This window comes from Etheostoma spectabile, chromosome 7 (assembly GCF_008692095.1).
Source record: "Etheostoma spectabile isolate EspeVRDwgs_2016 chromosome 7, UIUC_Espe_1.0, whole genome shotgun sequence".
Taxonomy (NCBI): Eukaryota; Metazoa; Chordata; class Actinopteri; order Perciformes; family Percidae; genus Etheostoma; species Etheostoma spectabile.
In genome coordinates this window covers 26,902,882-26,924,656 of record NC_045739.1, presented here as the reverse complement: position 1 = coordinate 26,924,656, position 21,775 = coordinate 26,902,882, and the positions used below count along the sequence as shown (strand labels likewise).

The window sequence follows — 21,775 nt, the reverse complement described above, 5'->3', positions numbered from 1 at the left end:
TATTATTGCAGGTGAATGATGTAAACCCTTTGGAATAAAAATTATGAATTATAATTCTGTTAATGATGGTGCTGCAGCCCCAGAATGGGATTAGTAGGCATAGTACTTTATTTTACCCACAGTATTGCACCTAAATTAAATAAATTATAGGTTTAATACCATTTCACCAGTAATATTAGGCTATACTTATGATTAAACATGATATACACTATATTGGAATATACACATTAACTCGCAGCAGCAATTTTCTCCCACGCAAATTCTCTCCTCTACAACAGCCTACCAGTTTGTTTGTGGATGTTGCCATGGTGAATCATAGTATCATGGCTCCATTCATGCTGTCTTTTTATTGAGGTGGTGCACGCGTGCAGAGATCAGGGTTAAAGGGGGACTTAGAGTTTGTTAAAGGTCCCATGGCATGAAAATGTCACTTTATGAGGTTTTTTAATATTAATGTGTGTTCCCCCAGCCTGCCTATGGTCCCCCAGTGGCTAGAAATGGTGATAGCTGTCGCACTAAATGCTATCTCTTGAGGAAATTACTAGAATTGTTGGGTCTTTGTAAATTGTGGAGTGTGGTCTAGAGCTACTCTATCTGTAAAGTGTCTTAAGATAGCTCTTGTTATGACTTTATTCTATAAATAACGTTGAATTAATTAGTATTGTCTCCTACTGAAACGATATTGGACAAATAGTCACAGACATGATATTTATACACTATAGATTTCTGTTTACATTATATATCTACTATATATATTTGTAGTTGACTGCAGTGTAAATGTATTTATTACTGCAATATTCCAGTGTGTGGAGACAGATTATATTTTCTGTAAGTTTTATATAGGCAGGATGATACAATAAATATTGACACCTTGTACCTTTTATACAAATATGCATGTATTGATACTCAGCACTGCACAGTCTTTCTGCTTTTTTATTCAATAGTGAGAGACAGACAGGAAACACAGTCTTAACAGTACACTCTCTACCTGGCAAGCTATCAACTCTGCAGACAATACTGAGATCAAATAGACCTGAGAATTGAATTTACCACCTTTCTGCCTGTATTCTGATGGATTTTGCAAACAGCAGGTGAACAGCAAACATGATGAAATATAACATGATCAGAGAGAGGAGAGCTTAAAAGACACAAGTTAAGATATGTGTTAATAATGAAAGGCAGTGCTGCAGTTGTGCATTTAAAATGCATTGGTTGGAGCTGCTAATGGGAGTTGGAGCAGGGAAATGGGGACAGTGTAGGCTGGCGAGGGTGGGGGTCCATGAGTTTATGTTGCCCTGCTTTCATGACTAGACACTGGTCATGGCAGCTCCTGAGTTTCTGCAGTTTGACCACAACTGACTGGACACAATATGTTGCTGTGACCTAAAATGCTATGAAGGTTTTGAATCCAGTTGTGTTCTCAATTCAGCTCAAGATTATGCATTGCATCTATTGGACTACCACCAGATTGCTTAGAATTGGTCTGAAAGACACAGCACATTGTTAGAAATGTAAGAAAGAGGACGGCCAATTACTTCATGTCCTCTGGTCCTGTGATAAGGTCCAGGAGTTTTGGACCGGGATACATGATAACCTACAGTATGTCAGATTGGAGGGACCCAGGTTCCATCCAGCCCAAGATGATTTGTTCTGGAAGATGGGTCAATCCTAAACAGGATTGATAAACAGAAGGAGCTGTCCAGGGTCCAGAATCGTTTGATGATAGCCACAGAAATATGATTTTATGAGGATGGAATAACGAAGGAGTGCCGTCAATCCAGGAGTAGTTTTGTGAGATGGCTAAGGTGGTGGTGTTTGAAATAGTGTCATAGAAACGGTTTGACAGATTGAATGTCTACACTATGAAATGGGGAAAGGACTTAAGCCTTCTGTAGAGCTCCTAGGAAGCTATGTGCTGTGGAGAGACATGTACATGTTGTCACATAAACACATGTTTATTTGATTTACAGTTTACTGTCTTTTCTGTTTCTGTTGTGTTGTTTGAATGTTAAGATAATTGTCATCTTTTCTCTATTTTTGTCTGAGTAGGAGGTGAGGACAACAGGGGGTTTGGGGCGGGGTATGTGTTAATGTTGTAAATTGTATGTTTGGTATACTGTTAAAAAATCAATACAAATTGTTAATCATTAAAAATGGCTTGGAGGACGTACTGAACAGCAACACAAATGACAAAAAGCACTTAATAATTCTATATATATAGATATGTAGAGAGAGCAAGAGAGAGCTCTTGTTCTGCCTTTCTCTGCATGATTCAATGAAAAGTAGGCCAAAGAGGAGGAGAGAGTGGGCCAAGTCCAGCAAACATAATCCTTGTAGGCTGAGCCACACTCTGTACTCCACCCACAGGGATACATCAGTGAAATTCACTTGGCTTTATGTCACAGGGCTGCCGCCATGCTGCTTTCAGCATCAGCTTTAGTACATAAACACAGTTTCTTGCTTTATTCTGATTATTGTTTCTTAATGAGGTATCCTAAACTACATCCTAATCATAACCTCACTTTGAAATTTAAAGTGACAAATTCATAATAGATGTTAGATTGATTTCCAATCTACAATGTAGAGATCATATTCCATTTTTACAGCCTCACTGGTTAGTGCAACATCATGTGTGCAACTGCCCCGAGATCTCAGAAACTTCTTAACACCCCAGGTTTACTGACAATTAATTACAGTTTGATTACTTGAGTTAGAGCCCGACTGATATATCGGTGGGTCGATATTATCGGCTGATATTAAGCATTTTCCAAACTATCGGTATTTGCATATATAATGGCAGATTTATTTTTTAACTACATCAATAGTGAGAAATCATAAAAAACTACAAATAACTTTATTGGTCGGGCTGTAACTTGAGGATTGGTTTAAGAATTTGTACCACGTACAATGTCAAATATCAGTTCCTGAATAGTAGCTAATCTTGTGGCCCTGTGTTGCCTGGGTTAAATCTATTTTAAACAGGTTTTAGTTTACAGTATGTTGTAATCACATGGTGCATTAAATAAAGTTGTGTAAACACAACCTGTGTGGGGCTTTTGATAGTTTTGATGTTGTACCAGAATAGGTTTACATGGTTTCATATACAAAAAAACACCATATTTTTGCTGTCCTGCACATTGCTGCAGAGTGTGTGTTGTAGAGAACGAGCTAGCATGTTAGCGCTAGCATGCTACGTTTAGCCACCTCGTCTCGGCTAGTGACGTAGAAAGCCGTGCAGATGTTGAACAGCTCACCCGGAGGCTGAAGACAGAGGACATTAAGAAATCGTATCTCACTCAGAACAGCACGGATATTTTTTTCCCAAGTTTGTATGCGTATGGAAGCATCAGAGACATAAAATAATCCATCGTCTCATGTATGCCTCATTTCCAATGAAACCATGCTGTTGCAAAATAATACAAACAGCATCATCTTCAAGAATGAAGAATAATGACATCAGTCAGGCGCATATTAAGTAGTATAATACATCTGTAGATTTAGCACTCCAGCAGAGAGGATGGTTAGTTCAGCCAGGAGTTAAGTTTACAAGAATTTGTCCACATTTCAAGATTTGTGGCAAACTAAGATAAACGGTTAGGCTACAAATCAACATCTTTTGTTTCAGCTTGTTTGTAAAAAATCAGGTATTTGCAGAGTAGAGCTGTGTTTGCGTAAAACAGCACGGTGGACAAGAGTGCCCAGACAGAGCAGATTGAAATATAGCTTCCTACAAGCAGCCAATGGAAATCCTCTCTGTATTGTTCCCAGTAATACACCGTGGGGGGGGGGGGGGAATGAGCTACACATGCTGTGAAATTAAAGACGTGCGTCTCTGTGTGGGGACAGAGGAGCAGCAGACTGGAGAGACTGAAACTAGACTTGAGTACTACGGCCTTGTCATATTAACTCAGAGCACACAGGTTGGAGGTGAGGTAGGTCAGTAGAGGCCCATTGACACATGTTTGCCCCAGATCTCCTAACTGCTTAATCCACTCAACTCTCAGTTGATATAATGGAAATGTTTCACGTTTAGTGCACTTCTATACTCTTTAGATCATTCCTCCTGCTAATGACTGGAGCCAATACCAGTCTGCACTGGGAGTATGGCACTGGGAGTATGTTACCAAACAGGCCCAGAGAACCACAGGGGCCAGAACCTCTGTGTTAAGTCACTACTTATTATTAAGTAATGCCAGAAAACCATCATGATAACATACATTTATGAGTGTTTATCCCCTCAGTTTATAGGATTTTAGAAGGTCTGAGTAGTCCATAAATGTGGGCCCTTAAACTCTGTGGGGAGAACTCCAGGAGCAAGTGCTAAAAAACAGCATTAGAAGCTCTGTGTAATGGGCCTGATCTGTCTGAATGGGGGGCCCTCCATCATCATCAAAAATATCTAATAAGACTTAATATGCTCAACTTACATGGAAATGTAGAAGACTGGGTGCTGGATCCTTAATATGGAAAATAATATACAAAAGGTACTTTGGACAGCAATCCAATAAATACTTAATACTATTGCCACACAGACGTTTTGGGTAGTTTTTATACACTACCAACACTAAACAGGTGGGATACTAAAACACAACCTGCGTCAACCTGCTGTCTAATGCCAATGTCAACTACTGATAACTCATCTATTGAGTCATGGCATTGGACTACTGACAGCACAGTCAGATGTTACATGGGCTGAGTCAAGGGATCTCATTGGAACATGCATCAGTGCATTTATGCTTTAAAATGTTCTACTTCGGTGGATTCACAGTCTCTGTGTGTTGTTGGGAAATGCACTGAAGTCATGATTACCTTTGGGGAAATGTAATGCCCGCCAAAGGTGTGACTAAAGTCAAGCCCATTTTACAAATAATGTTGAAAGGGGAAATCAAGGTTGAAATCAGGAGGTGGCACTTCTGGGAGCAAGAATGTGCTCTACAAATGTAAGAGCATTGCTTATTGGATTATGGAAACATGACGTGTACGTAGATGTGTCGGAAAGTCTTTGTCATGCTGTCTTATTGTTGAACGCATTATGAACAGATCCAATCCTCAGTGGGATTACATGTCCCAAAGTAACTTAATTAATAACATTTAGACTGATATCATTCCTTCTAGATGATCTTTAAATGTGTTGCAGCAATCACATCAAATAATATGTTATTTTATGAAGTGCATTTCTGTAAAATGATATTGTATTCACCATATCAGTGTAAGGATAAGGATTTGTCCATCCTACCAGCTGGGGCATTGGGAAGAAGACGCAGTGCATTATGGGAGGAGCTCTGGAGCTAAATGCTGCAAGATGACAGATTCAACAAGAAATAGGTAAGGTTAGCGTTAAAGGTCCCATGACATGAGGCTTTTTGGATGCTTTTATATAGACCTTAGTGGTCCCCTAATACTGTATCTGAAGTATCTTTTATGTAGACCTCAGTGGTCCTCTAATACTGTATCTGAAGTCTCTTTTATATAGACCTTAGTGGTCCCTTTCATACAGACCTTAGTGGTCCCCTAATACTGTATATGAAGTCTCTTTTATATAGACCTTAGTGGTCCCCTAATACTGTATCTGAAGTCTCTTTTATATAGACCTTAGTGGTCCCCTAATACTGTATCTGAAGTCTCTTTTATATAGACCTTAGTGGTCCCCTAATACTGTACCTGAAGTCTCTTTTATATAGGCCTTAGTGGTCCCCCACTACTGTACCTGAAGTCTCTTTTATATAAACCTTAGTGGTCCCCTAATATTGTATCTGAAGTCTCTTTCCCAAAATTCAGCCTTGGTACAGAATTACAGCCACTAGAGCCAGTCCCACAACGAGCTTTCCTTAGGACGTGCCATTTCTGAGTCTGTAGCTTTTGAGGAAAGGAAGAAGGGGGCAAGATGGGGGCTGGGGTTGTGGCCTTGACCAACTTTGCTCATTTGAAAGCCATGATGTCTCTCTCTCATGGGTGGGCCAAATTCTCTGGGCGGGCAAAGCAAAAAAAGGGGAGGTAACTTCCAGATCGGCCCATCTGAGCTTTCATTTTCTCGCAGACAGAGCAGGATACCCTTGGGCTCGGTTTACACCTATCACTATTTCTAGCCACTGTGGGACAATAGGCAGGCTGGGGGAACGCGTATTAATGTTAAAAACCTCATAAAGTGGCATTTTCATGCCATGGGACCTTTTTAAGAAAAGAAAACATGGTAACAGGACTAGCATGTGGTACCATCCACCACCTTGTTTAAAACAAATAGTAGATGGCATGTGTTATCTTTGAAACATAGACGTACTAATGTGAAATGTTCCTTGAGACTTGCTGCTCCACAGTGGACACAGTCTGGCCATCTTCAAGATCAAATTCCCAAGTTTTGGTGACGCGCCAGTGGGCCAGGGAAGAACTGGGTCATAGGCGGTTTGATGCTCAATGTTTTCTGTCACTGCTCCCAGAGGCTAGAGAGCACGTTGCTGATTATGGATTTGCTTAGATAACTGACTTCCACTGAGAAGCAAAGGGCACTGAGTCCGAGCTGCACTCCAAGAACAAAAAAAAATCAGAAACACCAGGCTAAATAGTTTTAAAGGTATAATATGCAGTAGGTTTGGACCGATGGACAATGTCATCATGATGTTGGCCAGCCATCACGATGGAGAGCCACCATCGTGATGCCCCCCCCAACCTGTCAGACACACGCTAATCCTAGTCTGGAAATTGACAACTGTGTCGGTCTTAAACTAGCAAAGACACTTGCATCAGGCTTTGCAAGATTGGGCCCCTTAAGTGGAAGATCTTTTTCCCCCTTAGATGCAACCTATTTGTGAAAAAAGACCATTGCTTTGAGCGGACTGTATTGGCTGTAGTGATACAGTCTCTCTCTCCCTGTCAGTTGTAGCTCACTCTACCTGCTAGTAACGTTGGAGACAGCGGTCTCGAGCGAGAGAGACAAGGCGTTAACGTTGAACGCTATCACACTTTCCTTTCTCCCGTCATTGTACTAAGTTTGTCGACATTACAGTGTGCATCCATCAATAAGTACGTCTCATGACGATGTTATGTAGGATTTATGAATGCACGTTAGGAACAGTAGGCTAATTCACGAGGGTGCTCACATGATCTCTTATTCAAGTGCTTTACGCAAACATTTTACAACAATGGCGTACTTCAATTCAACTGTAACGTACTTTTAATGAAGTATTTTCATTTTCTCCTACTTGCCTATTGTACGTTGTACTTCACTATTTGTCAAAGCTTTAGTTATTTTGCGTATTCATATTAATTATACAAAATATTATGATAAAGAGGAGACGTTGTTGATCTAATAGTGAAATTTGCACGCTGGATGCCAAGTCAAACTTCCGGTCTTATTTTGGTGAAAGTGACTCAAAAGTAATGTAACGCGTTACAGTTCAGGGACAGTAATGCTGTAACATAAGTAATTACTCTCAAAATAACTTGTATGTAATCACTAATAATCTGTAATGTATTACATTTTGGAAGTAACTTGCCCAACACTGTGTGTGTGTGTGTGTTGTGTGTGTGTGTGCGTGTGTGCGTGTGTGCGTGTGTGTGTTTTGTGCTTTTGCGACGTGATGTTTTAATCCTCTGATTCGCTCCTGCTCCCTCTCTTCCTTCACTCTTTAGCTTGCTTAACCACGGCTGCAATCTCTCTCTCTCTCGCTCCATCTCTCTATGTCTCTTCGTTTCCCTCTATCTGTCTCTCTCCATCTCTCTATGTCTCTTCGTTTCCCTCTCTCTGTCTCTCTCCATCTCTCTATGTCTCTTATTTTTAGGGGTGTACGATTCAGAAAATGTCACAATTCAGTTACGATTCGATTCCGATTTTTAGGGTTACGATTCGATTTTTGTTTAAAAAACGATTCACAGTATGTGAATGTAGTTACTTTTCCCATGTATGTATGAATTCATGTATGCATGTATGTATGTATGCATGTATGAGTGTATGTATGCTTGTATGTATGTCTGCAGGCATGTATACATGCAAAGAGTGTTAAGAGATTGTTAGAGATTAATAATGTTTGGCTAATTGTGAATTTGGGAGAGCTACCGTTATTTATTTTTTGGACAGCAAGTGGGACAGGGTCAGGTGTGCCCTATTGAGGCTAAAGTTACTGCTGGAAGCGATTGTCCCATCCCTAAAACACTTAAAGGGTTGCGACAGGTCTTAGGGATAGCTGGTTATTCTAGGATTTACTGTCGTAACTTCTCCAGTGTTGTACATCCGCTAACCAGTCTAGTTAGTCCAAAAGTAAACTTCTCATGGACCCAGGAATGTCAGGTTGCATTCGACAGCGTTAAAGCGTTACTTATTCATTCTCCTGGGCACCTGACTTTTCCAAACCTTTTAAGCTTGAGGTGGATGCTAAACTTAAATAGAGACGAGCCTGGTCGTAACAGTGACGTCTGTAAGCTACTGGGACCTTGAATTTCCCCTTGGGAATCAATAAAGTATCTATCTAGCTAGCTAGCTAGCTAGCTGATTTTTGGAATTCTATGAATCAATTTTGAATCGGTAAGCTTGATTCGTGATTTGAATACAATTTTTATTTTTTTTGCACACCCCTAGTTATTTTTTGTAAAAGTTACCAAAATAAGTTTTAAAGCAGAACTGAAATTTGAAGTTTTTTCACTTTTTGTGTAGGGAAATACCAATTATACTGAAAATATGTAAATAGCGTCTGATGCTGAACTTCTAAATGTGAATAACAACAGCTGAGAGCCAATGTTGCCCTAAATTCCATGGTGTGCCTCTGGCTGAAGAATGTCATTTTGTATAGAATACAGAATAGAAGCTGGTTTAACTATATACAGCAGAGCAGGGGTCTCAACAGGGGGTCTGCGACCACTACCGGTCACTATTTTGTTTTCTTTAAAAATTAAAATGTAGGAAAATATACATTAGCTTAAATCCAGAAGCTCTGTGTTCTCTGTTAACTCACTTTACATCCTCTTTGCTGTCTCTTCTCCCTCACACCGCCGCTATGCTAACTCCAGCCCAACAGCGCTCACTGGCAGCCCCTCGCTCTCCTCTCTTCACCACTCAGCGTCTGGCGTTGTCTCTCTCACTGATGCCTGCTTTGAAGGTTCTGTGGGGAATCTGCCCTCTGAATAACGCCTCCCCATGGCTGTATTAAGCGCTACCGTGGTAACAAAGTCCCTGAAGACAACCACTGGGAAGTCAGTGTGTGTGGTGTACAGTCACGTGACTATCAGAAGTGTTGGGGGGAGCATACAGACAACAGATGTACAAAGTATATTTTGTAACTTAATCACTAGTTATATAGTTCCCCCAGCCTGCCTATGGTCCCCCAGTGGCTAAAAATGGCGATGGGTGTAAACCAAGCCCTGAGTATCCTACTCTGCCTTTGAGAAAATGAGATGAGAAAATGAGAAATGAGAACATTTGGCCCACACATGAGAGAGAGACATCTTGGCTTTCAAATAAGCAACGCGGCAGTTGGTCAAGGCCACACCCCCTGCCTCCACCTTGATTCCACTTCTAAAGCTACAGACTCAGACATGGTACGTACTAAGGTAGGCTCATTGTGGGAACCGGCTCTAGTGGCTGTAATTCTGCACCAAGGTTTGAGGGAAAAGGACTTCAGATATGGTATCACTTTGATTTGATTAAATATAATTCAGTGATGTGTGTTGTACCCTTGTGTTTTGTGGCTTTGTTTTTGAGCTTGTAGTAGGCCTATTCTGTATCATTGTCGCAGCTTTGGGTCTATAACCTGTGTTACTAGGGGTGGGAATCACCAGAGGCACCACGATACGATATTATCACGATACTTGGGTCACGATACGATATTATTGCGATTTTAAACATATTGTGATATTCTGCGATATATTGTACTTTATTACTTTTTCCAACTTCATTATTTTGTCCCCAAAGGAAAATATCGTCAACATCTGTTTGTTCATCTCACATGGATTTTATTGCTGTAAAATGTGACTGTCAAGCTGACTAACAACAAACACTTTCATGAATGTGTTATAAATGTTATACAACTGGCAAACTGAACTGTTTGCATTTAATTAAGGTGGACTAGACTTTAATACAAACAGTTATGCACTGCTGTGCTACTACAGGTATATTTTTCCAAGCAACTTCAGCCCTTAGGGAATTAGAAAGGCAATAACTGTTCAATTTAAAATAAAACATGTAGCCTTACATTAAAATTAAATGTTAAAATTAAATAAAATGGAACATGTACTCTTTAAGTAAACAAAATATGCTACTGTTTGCTGCCAACCTTGGTATTAACAAAAGTTCAAAAACATTTGGACAGTGAAGGAATGTCAGCATTCTTGCTCAGAAAGAGGAGCTGATCAACATGCTCTGAGCTCAGAGCGCTCCTTTGTGCTGTGACAATGTCTCCAGCCGTCGAGAAGACTCTTTCGGCTGAGACACTAGTACCTGGGATACAAAGGTATCTTTTTGCCAGCTTGGCCAGGAAAGGATAGGCTTGCTCATGTGATTTCCACCAGCTTAGTGGATCTTCTGTGAGTGACAGTGATTTGACCTCCTGGTAGACTTTTACTTCCTCCTCAGCAATGGCAGTTAATGATTTTGTTGGGGCTCCAACATCACCTTAAGTCTGACCAAGTAAGTCTGTTAGCCCACATGACTTCCTCATCTTGGCTGGTCCAGGTTCATCTTCATTATAGACAGGTTCCTCCTGATGCTCCTGGACTTCTGGCTCAGAGATGGTCTGCTGTCTAATTTCTTCCTGTAGAATATACACACACACACACAGAGAGAAGGGTCTCTCCTGTCTCTCCTCGGGGGACAGGAATGGCAGGGTTTTAAACAGGGGGTCAAGGGATGATGCTGTGTAGAGGGTGTTCTTCTCTGCAGCACTGGCATATCTCTTTTTAAGATCTTGACTGATGCTTTGTTTGACGCTTCTGATCAGCGCGGTGTTACCAATGTTGTCCTGTGTATCATGCAACAACTGTGCGAGCAGCGGTGCTACGAGTGACAGAGTAGGATTCTTTTCCTCAGACATCACAGTGGTCGCCACTTGCATCGACTTCAATGCCCGCACAATTTCTTCAGCGTTCCCAATATCAGACTCATTTAATGTGAAGACATCTGTGCTGCTCTTTCTTACTTCGGGAGACAACAACGCTGCACAAACGGCTGGCTGCTGTTCAAGAAACCGCAGTAGCATTTCATAAGCACTGTTCCATCTCGTGCTGACATCAGTCTTCAGTTTATGGGTCGGGAGCTGTAACATGATCTGTTTTTTCTCCAATGCGTGGTGTGCCACCGTGCTTCTGTTGAAAAAGCTGGTTATTCGCCGTACTCTCCCCATGAGCCTGGCCACTGTTGGGAGATTTAAGGCCCGCCTGCGACGCCAGATTCAGCATGTGCGCAAAACACTTGATGTGGAGGTGTCCCGCTAACTGAACGGCAACGGCCATATCAGAAGCGTTGTCGGTGACAACCACCAGGTTTTTGTCTGCAATCCCCCATTCTCGTGCTGCATTTTGCAGAAGGTGTGCTATGTTCGCCCCGGTGTGACTTTCGTGTACTGCTCTGGTTTGGAGAACGTGAGACAGCAGTTGCCAGTCTTCTGTAAGATAATGAGCTGTAATAGTCACATAGGAATCCACTGCCCGTGACGTCCATGCATCACAAGTCAATGCAACACGTTCTCCTGTTTTTAAACTTTCCTGAACTTTGAGTTTAACTTCTCTGTAGAGCTTGGGTACGGCTGTATCCGTGAAAAAGCGGCGCGACGGAGTTACGTACCTTGGTTCCAGTGTTTTTAGCAAGTGACAAAATCCCTCATTTTCCACAACGTTGTATGGACGCAGGTCTTTGCACATGAAGCAGGCGATGGCTTGAGTTATTTTCTTCGCTCGCTCTGAATTTGGAGGTAGCTTTGTCAAGCTAAGTGTGTCCAGTGTTGGTTGGTTTTTCGGCGGAGCTGGTTTAGCATTAGCTTTACCGTCCTCGGCTAACGCTAACTCTGGATGGTGGCGTGTAAGATGAGCCCTTATGTTGGTGGTATTCCCTGAGTATTTTATTTGCATACGACACTCCTTGCAAATCGCATGTCTCATATCCATCTCAGTTGTCCCCTCCTTGTTAAAAAATCCGAAAAAGTTCCAAACACTTGATTTAAATGCAGACGGTGCATTTCTGATTTCTCTCTCAGATGCTGCCATGTTTATTTTATCTACATCCTCTTGCACGCTGACAGTCACCCCGCTGACCTCACCAGAAAACAAACAGCGCCATCTGGTGGACTGAAGAAGCAACTGATTTGATTATTCTACTACCAAAAAGTTAAATTCTCATGTGCAGTTTAAATAATAAAAAAATCGATACTTGGCGTTTGTGTATCGATACAGTATCGCCACGGGAAATATTGCGATACTATGCTGTATCGATTTTTTCCCCCACCCCTATGTGTTACCCGTGCCTGGTTGTTTCAGTCTTGGATTTTGGACTTTATTCTTGTTTTAGTTTTTTTCGCTTGTTGAGCTGTGTTCTAGTTTTATTACCAAAGCTTTTGTTTTAAAGTGCTTATATTATGAAAAAATAATAATGTGTCTCTGGTGCTTCCAGACACATAAAAACTTGGAAAAAACTCACTTTGAGTGAGATCTGGTTTCTGAATGTCCTCTGCCTTCAGTCTCCGGGTGAGCTGTTCAAATTCTGCACGGCTTTCTATGTCACTAGCCGTGAGGTGGCTAACAGTAGCACATGCTAGCTCTATGCTAGCCTGCTAGCTCGTTCAGAATTGCAAAACACTGCTACAACACACACTAGTTGACCATAATCTCCAAAAGAACTACTTCCTGTCCCTGTTCGGCAGGCAGTGGCCCTCGTCTAGAAGAAGTCTCCCAGCTAATCCTGCCATGTACTGACCAAAGTTGGAAAAAGAGTTATCTAGCTGATGGGATCTTACCTAGCCACTGAGGGGGGTGGCAGTAGCTCAGTCCATAGGGAGTTGGGTTAGGAACCGGAGGGTCACTGGTTCAAATCCCCGTATGGACCCAAAAAGTTGGGAGTGTGGATTGGTGGCTGGAGAGATGCCACTTCACCTCCTGGGCACCGTACCCCCCCGACCGCTCAGGGCGCTGGTTCAGCTGGCAGCCCACTCACTCTGACATCTCTCCATGTATAGTGCATGTATAGGTCCTGAGCATGTGTGTGTATTTCAGGCCTGTGTGTGAGTACTAACAAAAAGTGTGTACACAGAGTGCAGTACAGTAATTTCCCCATTGGGGACTAATAAACAAATTATCTTATCTTATCTTATCTTATCATGTGTGACTCCCAACAAAGATAGTATAGAAGTGAGATGTACTTTAAGAACAAATTTTGATTCAACATTTGAGTTGGTGTTTATGGAGCAATTATCACTCAATAGGCTTTAATCTTCACAATAACATGGATGATATGGAGTGAAGAAACGTGTGTGAGGCATCAATACTTAAACATATTACAATGTACTATATCTACTTTCTGCAGTCTGACTTCAGTTTACCACCTCACCATCTGAGTTGCTGATTACCATTGTCTCGAAAATGTGCGTACGCATGGGTCAGAGTTTGCGTGGAGGACGGCACATTGTCACGTCAACTTTTTTTTTTTTTTATAAATCACAACCTTTGCATGGGAAGTGGCATACGCACTACTTCAGCCTTGCTTTGTGCCTGCAGGAAATGGAACTTGACTCAAAAGAGAACCACACCGTATCATCCTCAGACAAACCTGACAGAAAGAGTAAACAGAAACTTGACAAACTGTCACAGTACGCCACGTTTATAAATGAGCCCCCTGGACAGCATGAAAGAAGAGAGAGAGAGGGAAGACATGCAGAAAATCTCCTGCAGGTCAGATTCAAAACCTGGACCTCTAGGTAGGTGTGGGTACTTTTTTGAGTGCTGACCAAATTACGTCGGCACTACCGAGGACCAATTCATCTTAAATCATGCCACATTTTGGTAAGGTTACCTCAGAGCGCATATAAGCACAAGAATGTCTGTCCTCTCTGCTTGTTGACAGAGAGTGGAGCAACAACAGACACACACACACACACACATTTAGAGATGCGGTGCAAACAGAGCAAAACTACGTGGACCCTGCAGTTTGTTAAAGTCACAGTTATCACGGTTACACTTTTCAAAACTCCATGCAGATATTTTACTTCCTCTGTGGCAGGCAGGCACCACCCCAGGGTTCACTATGCCCTGTTGAATGACTGACAGGCTGAAGGGTCTAAGGCAAAGCGACTTCATTTCTACAGCACCTTTGAGCCACAGGGCAATTCAGATTGCTTTTTCAAAAAACATGAAAGAGCAATTAAAAAGGAGACAATAAAAACAGGCTCAAATAAAAATAGATACTGTTGGAGCTAAATCCTGCTCCATTCTCAGGGTTCCTTCAATTAGTAGTCAAAATCTCAGATGTGGATGTGTGAATCCATTTTATTACATAGGATATCCTAGAGACAAATACAGAGTCAACCTAACATGGCTCTCCTCCAAATTTGTCTGACTCTCTGCTCCTGGACCCCCTGGTCTTATTCACAAAGGGTGGGGTCTCTTGGGGTCACAGTGAGGTGATGTGTTTGTGTGCTTAATCGTTATCTTTTAGATTGAAATGTGACTGAAGGTTTATGACCCTCACTTCAGGACTGGCAAAGCAAAAGATCAGTGGGCCATTAAGAAGGACTGGAACCAGAGACAGAATGTGTCTCTCTAACGTCATCAATTCAACTTCTGACACATTTGTAGAGCTGGATTATAACAAAATGTAACAGAACATCTTATATTATAAAACAGAATTATTGCAAAACATCTTAATGTAACAAACAACAAACTATATACTTATGACAACAAACTTGATGCATGACCAACATGTCTTCATTTATGCTGAAATAATGCTTTTACCTTTTGACTTGAATGTATAGTGCAATCACCCACAATGTTTAAGCACATATAACATTTTAAATTCCAACAATACAAATAGAAGAATAAAGTTGAATCTCATTTCTCTGTCTTACCCCTTCCCCTGGGTTTTGCGCGTTCACACGAGGCTGTCCCAATACTCATTTTGATCGAGGGGTAGGGGTGTATGGCCCTTGAAACCATAGACAGTTAAAGAAAAAACCTAGGGAGGACACAAGCTTACTTGAAACCGAGGGGTATCGATATACACTGCGCAACAGGCAACAGTGGCTGCCAGATTGACCTGAGACACCCATAAATGTAAGTATTTTTGTCTTAAATAATTGATTTAAAAATTACAACAGTCTTGTTTTGTGCTCTATACAGTTCTTTACATATATACTTACAACCATGTTCTTAATTGAAACTTTTTTTAAATTGCTTAATCGCTTATTAAAACATTGCTGATATGCACAACAGTCCCGCAGTTCTGTGCCTTGAATGGACTCCATGCATGTCTACCGTTTTAACCATTAGCAGAGAATTTCGTTTTGACATTGCTTTATTTTGTACCATATATTGTCCTGTATCACACAGGGACGCAGGAGGACACACAGCAGCTGATCCACTTTATACTATATATGCACCGTCCTGTATCACATAGGGACGCTGGAGGACACACAGCAGTTGATCACCTTTATACCGTCTTGTATCACACAAGGACACAGGAGGACACACAGCAGCTGATCCACTTTATACTACATATACCATCCTGTGTCACACAAGGACGCAGGAGGACACACAGCAGCTGATCACCTTTATACTATATATACCGTCCTGTATCACACAAGGACGCAGGAGGACACACAGCAGCTGATCCACTTTATACTACATATACCATCCTGTGTCACACAAGGTCACAGGAGGACACACAGCAGCTGATCACCTTTATACTATATATACCGTCCTGTATCACACAAGGACGCAGGAGGACACACAGCAGCTGATACACTTTATACTATATATACCATCCTGTATCACACAGGGACGCAGGAGGACACAGCAGCTGATCCAATTTATACTATATATACCGTCCTGTATCACACAGGGACGCAGGAGGACACACAGCAGCTGATTCACTTTATACTATATATACCGTCCTGTATCACACAGGGACGCAGGAGGACACAGCAGCTGATCCACTTTCGGGCTGAAAACAAGCATAAGTTTCTTAAATCATGTTTTCATTATTGTGTTGGTACTGTATTATTGTAATCATTTGTAATTAATTCCTGTTCATGCACTTGTACATTGTTGTTGGTTATGATACAGGACACTTATGAAGAGAAATGTGAGGGAAGGGTAACTGGCCAACCGGCATCACCCTACTGCGGGTAGGGTCAGACCCTAACCCTAACCCTAATTATTAAATAACAATGATTTAAAAATATATATATTTACATTTTTTTTATGACTTTGATTCTCATTTAATTTTAAGTACAAATGCTACCATTTTCTTCTGTGAGTTTTAAACATGCTCTCTCTTCTCTTCATTGAAGCCTCTATGTTTGCAGGCTTGTTGTGAGGCGTGATGTGCTACAGGTGCCAAAAAAAAAATTGTTTTGTTTTGTCATGGTCAAAAAAAACAGAGGCAGAGAATCGTGATTTCAATTCTAAGCGAAAATATATTGTGATTCATATTTTTCCCTTGAATTGTGCAGGCCTAGTCTGCAGGTGAAGTCGTGAAAGCCGCTGCTATAACAGTCTGTATCCCCTTGTTCTGACTCTTCATTAAAGTGACACACAAAATGGCCAAACGTGTGTGGACACCCCAACATGGCAGCCATGGGTGGGAGCTGACCGTCTTTCCCCCAGGCGTTGAGCCTGCTGCAGCGCTTTGCTCCCATTCGGACACCAGAGCATCAGTGAGCTCCCTCACAGATGGTCGAATCATCTGGCTCCACTTTGAACTCGTCTCAAAACACCCATGTACATCAGAGGAATCATACTCCATGTCACTGGACCTAGACCCAGATCCAAGGTGCCACGCGGCCAGAGATGGAGGTGTGGGACAATTCCAGAGAACAGGCTTCTGGCAGGGGAATGGAGATCAAGTTTGTGGACGACAGGACGTTACGAAAGCTAACAAGCGTATGATAACATTTAACTGACTCAACACTGTTAGCTACACTAAAAAAAGATTGAAAAAACGTTTCAGCCCTGGAGCATTTGGTCACAACCGCAGCAGCAGCAGTCCTCTGATGATGGCTTCCAGCCTAAGAGAGACGCCTTAAATAATCACATCGCCCTCCACACTCCCTTCTTACAAAGTTGTTGTCTTAAATGCGCTCTTAAAGATATTTTATTTTTATGCAGCTATGTTTTGTTTTCTGTCAAATGATAAAGTGCCATTGAGAGTTTGAAAACAAGGTAAACAAATTAAGTTAAGTTCTATATGGAAACCCAGCACTAATCAAAGTGGCATTTTGTCTCATTTAATATTACAGTATTTCACTTTCAGTTATTCACATGTGAGTCACATGCATGTTCACTGATGCAGAGCAGGCTCATGTGTCTTAGTATGACATGCATGTTGAACATCTAAAAAATAACAGTGGCCTAATCCTAAAGTGAGCCCTGGGGACTAAAGACTCACAAACTTAATTGCTGTGCTACAGGTGCTAAGTGACTGAGTGTGTGAGGCCATATGGGTTCAGGTAGATATAAATGGAATTGGGACAGCACTTCACCAGATCACATGTTACCTTGGCGACGTTTAATAACAAAGACACTTGCCGGTTTGGGTATTTTCATTTTAAGTTTGTTGCTTTCCACACGGCCAACAGGAGATGGCTGTAAACAATTTTCTAGCTCTTGTTCTTACTATCTGGACAACAAGTCCGCTCCGTGGTCGTGTGGCGTGCTGTTGTTTACCTTTGTAATTTCCGGATTTCCCTATGGCCTTCACAATAAATGTCACAACGCTTTGAACTGTGGGTATTCTGCATTGATGCAGACTCAAGGAAAGGGCTTGGTAAGCATGTACTCACACCCTCACGCCCTTTGAAATCCCTTTGAGATCTTGATTCACCCTGTTTACGATTATATTTTTAAATAATTTTGATTAAAAAAAGAAAGAAAGCTTTAGGTGCCAAAAAAACCTGTTTGGTACTGCCTTTGTGTTTTGTTTTGTCATGGTTTTGTTTTGTCATGATTCATGTGTGCAAGGAAAACAATCTTGGTGGAGATTCGTGATTTCAATTCTAAACTAAATAAAGTCGTGAATTATGTTTTTCCCCGAATCGTGCAGGCCTAATTGGGACAACGCTTAGCCCTTATGAATTTCGCGAGAACGCACACAAAGTCTGTGAGTCTGTGATTCATGACTTTGGGATTGGGCCAGTGTCCTGTTTCTTATCCTGCTAGCCGGTTCTTATGTGTCTTAAGTTTCTTCAATTTGTAAATCATTAGTATGTTTATTTGTAAATGTACTATGTACACATTCTTGGCCAAAAAACTGATTTTGATTCCCCATAAACGGATCTTCATGTGTAATTGTTACTGGTGATGCAGTGTTTGAATTCACTCTCAGTGGTTTAAAATATGTTTTTAATCTGAGATTGAGCTTTTTCAGTCATGTGTGCCTGCTAAATGGACAAAACCAACAGCTGCAGTGTGCACTGGGATTAGATACTGGTACTGTCAGCTCAGGTTTTCTCGTGCAATGATTTGCTAGTCAAGGGCTAGCACTCCACCAATCAGGTTGATCATTGAGTCCAATTCAACAAGTCAAAAATGAAGGCCAACGGCTCCTCCTCCCACTGACAACGGCACGGAACACACCGAACAGGCTCGAGTCACCGACCATGCCAGACTGTCCGACAGTGTCCGGCGGCCAATAATCAGGCTGGGGTGTCAATGCCTTGAAGTGGCTCCAGATCCCTGAGCCACAGGTGTTTGACTGCAACACTTCAACTTCTATGTGACTTTGACATGGGAATCATCAGTCAGCACATCTCACATCCATTCTGCTGTTTAGTCACCTCGTGTCACCATTACACTTCCTTCCCAGGCGCTGTGTCTAACCTTTATGGTTATAGTCAAATTTGTTTAGCTGCATCCTGCCATCAAATGGAGCTATCCTTATTGTGCCCCCTTTCGAAACTTTGCAATCTCCACTGTAGTAAATGTTGGCTGACCCACAGCAGCTCTGCCAGGCTCCAGGTTACATGCTTTGTCATTTTGTAAGATATTCCATCTAAAGCAAATAATAATAACAATAATAATAAATACTAGGCCAATATATTGTATGAGGTTGTGCATGTATATATATATATATATATATATATATATATATATATATATATATATACACATATATATATACATATATCTGTATAGTAAATGCCTGTGTTAAATATTCATCAGTTCTCCAGGCTCTGTGCCTGGTGTTGGTCCCGGACTCCCTCTCTCTGCTCCCATAACTGGTAACCTGCTCAAAGTGAGCAATAACAGTACGAACATATATCATAATAATAATTCTAAACCATGAAATTGAGGCCAGCCGAGACAGCACGGCAGTTTAATCCGGCCTAGCCTACAAACCGTCTCTCCCATCCATCCATCCCAGCCCTGACCTACTTCACTGCTCCACAGGACTCTACAGCTCTGGGATCGCGGTTCAGACATACTGGAGTCTGTGCATTTTTTTTCCATTCATGGCGGAGCTGTGTCGCTGTGCGCGCGCTGCACCCGTCCCCACACATGCAAACAAACAAGAGTTGAACAGCAGCTTACCTTCGACAGCCCATACCGTTGGCAGTATCCATAGAATGCGAATCATATCCATAAAAATATCCATAATCAGAGGCAGTGCAGCCTCGGGACTGCAGAGAGCCGCGATGCGTTTATCGCGCAGCCGTCCAGCAGCGAGCCATTGGCTGGGGGGGTTCATTCAGCTGCAGAGCATCATCATCATCATCATCACCACCATCATCATCATCAGCAGCAGCAGAAACAGCAGCAGCAGCAGAACAAGAATAGGGATACAGGCTGAGGAGCTGCTGTCAGGCCAGTTTGGGCGAAACCAAAAGGAGGGGGGGTTGCTCTAATTTGTTAACTGTTTGTTTAGGATTCAGCAGATATGATTTGTCAAGCACTAGGCTATAGCTACTGATGTGAGATACTATGCTGAGGTCCTACTCAGCATTTCACTTTGTAGCCCACAGTACCATGCTTTGTCATTTTGTAAGATAGTCAATCAAAAGCAAATAATAATAATAATAATAAAATAATGGGCCTATACATTTGTATGTTTCAACATTAGTATCAGTATTAACAATCTAATGTATAAACCATTTCCAGTCAAAGGCAGTTTTTCTTCTACTTTCTGAACATTTCACTGATAATGGGCTACGTAAGCACTTTTACGTAGTTTATGGTTTATTGGTTGACACACACTATATATACAAATACTACATATTAAATCAAAAAAAGATGTGATGAGGGATGCAACAAAAAAAAACAGAGTGGCTTAATCTGGGCACTCTCCAATGCATACTTCAATTAAAATAGAGAGATTCTAAAAGAGTGGGGGGAGCCAAAACAAAGACATGCCATAGGGATAACATTGCTCACAAACATGTAATTCAGTTCAATTCAATTTTGTTTATAGTATGAAATCATGGCAAGAGTTATCTCAAGACAATTTACAGATGGAGTAGGTCTAGACCGATGGCTGTGGCTCAGCGGTAGAGCAGTTGCCTGCCAATTGGATGTTGGTGGATCTGCAGTCCCATGTTGAAGTGTCCTTGGGCAAGACACTGAACCCCGAGTTTCACCCGATGCTGCGCCATCAGAGTGTAAATGTGTGTGAGTGTGTATCTGATGTGCAGGTGACACCTTGTTCGGCATTCTCGGCCACAGTGTATGAATGTGTGTGAATGGTGAATGGTTCCTGTACTATGTAAAAGCGTTTTGAGTAGTTGTTAAGACTAGAAAAGCGCTATATAAATACAGTACATTTAGACCACTCTCTATAATTTATAAAGTCCCAACAATTCTAGTAATTCCCCCAAGAGCAAGCATAGTGTGACAGTGCTTTTTAACAGCTTTTGTTAAATTGTTCAAGTGTTAGCTTTAAAAAAATCTGATGGCAAAGCATTCAGAATACCCAAACCTCTGTCATGTAAACCAAACTGAAGTTGAGATGTTCAACAGATAGAGTTTGTAATTATTTAGAGTGGCAACAGTAACAGTAAAAAAAAGAATTCATTATAGAATGAAGGACGTATCTTGTTTAGAGATCTGTATACAACTAAAGCAATGTGTAGTTGATCGACCTGATTAACTGTGAGGATGCCTGATCTTTAAACCTGGAGTTGAGAAGAATTATTTTTATTATTATTATTTTTGCATACAGTAGATGATTCGTAATGCTGTTTTCTGAAGAGGAAAAACAGGGACAAGTTTAGTGTGATCAGTAGTTCCCCTTACAGAGTTACAGTAGTATATGTAAGGATTACCCAGAGAATAATTGAAAAGCATGGCAACCTCTGTGTCTGTCATGAACAGACTTTTCCCAAGATTCAAACACTTTTTGCAATTTTAGTTGGGACTGTGCCAATTTGCTTTTTCCATTAAAGAAACTCATCAAGTTGTACACCAAGAAATCTTGTAGTCTGAACGGTATCTACAGTCCCTGACAAAAGTCTTGTCGCTTATCTATTTTGTAGAAACACCTGCTATTAACATGACTTTTAATTAATCAATTGGTGTAAGAAATAGCTCATATGAAAAGCTAAAACCCTCCCAAATGATGTTCAATGCACTGAAATAAATTAGTTTCACTAAAACAAGA

At 41.3% G+C, this 21,775-nt stretch overlaps 1 protein-coding gene and 1 long non-coding RNA gene across 3 annotated transcripts in view; both read right to left on the bottom strand.

Annotated features, from left to right (window-relative positions):
- Positions 1 to 19,928, bottom strand: part of LOC116691960 (ephrin type-B receptor 2) — a 56,643-nt gene extending 36,715 nt beyond the window's left edge. For both annotated transcript variants that reach the window (XM_032519895.1, XM_032519896.1), the window contains exon 1: positions 19,714 to 19,928. In XM_032519895.1, coding sequence (XP_032375786.1) covers positions 19,714 to 19,870 — 157 coding nt within the window. In that variant the 5' untranslated portion in view covers positions 19,871 to 19,928. The remainder of the gene's footprint in view (positions 1 to 19,713) is intronic.
- LOC116691979 (uncharacterized) lies at positions 8,980 to 15,426 on the bottom strand. The gene is made up of 3 exons (XR_004332601.1): positions 15,377 to 15,426; positions 14,139 to 14,145; positions 8,980 to 8,991 (listed from the first exon to the last, which is right to left on the bottom strand). It is a non-coding gene; the product is annotated as an uncharacterized LOC116691979 (long non-coding RNA).
- Positions 19,929 to 21,775: the final 1,847 nt, after the last annotated feature.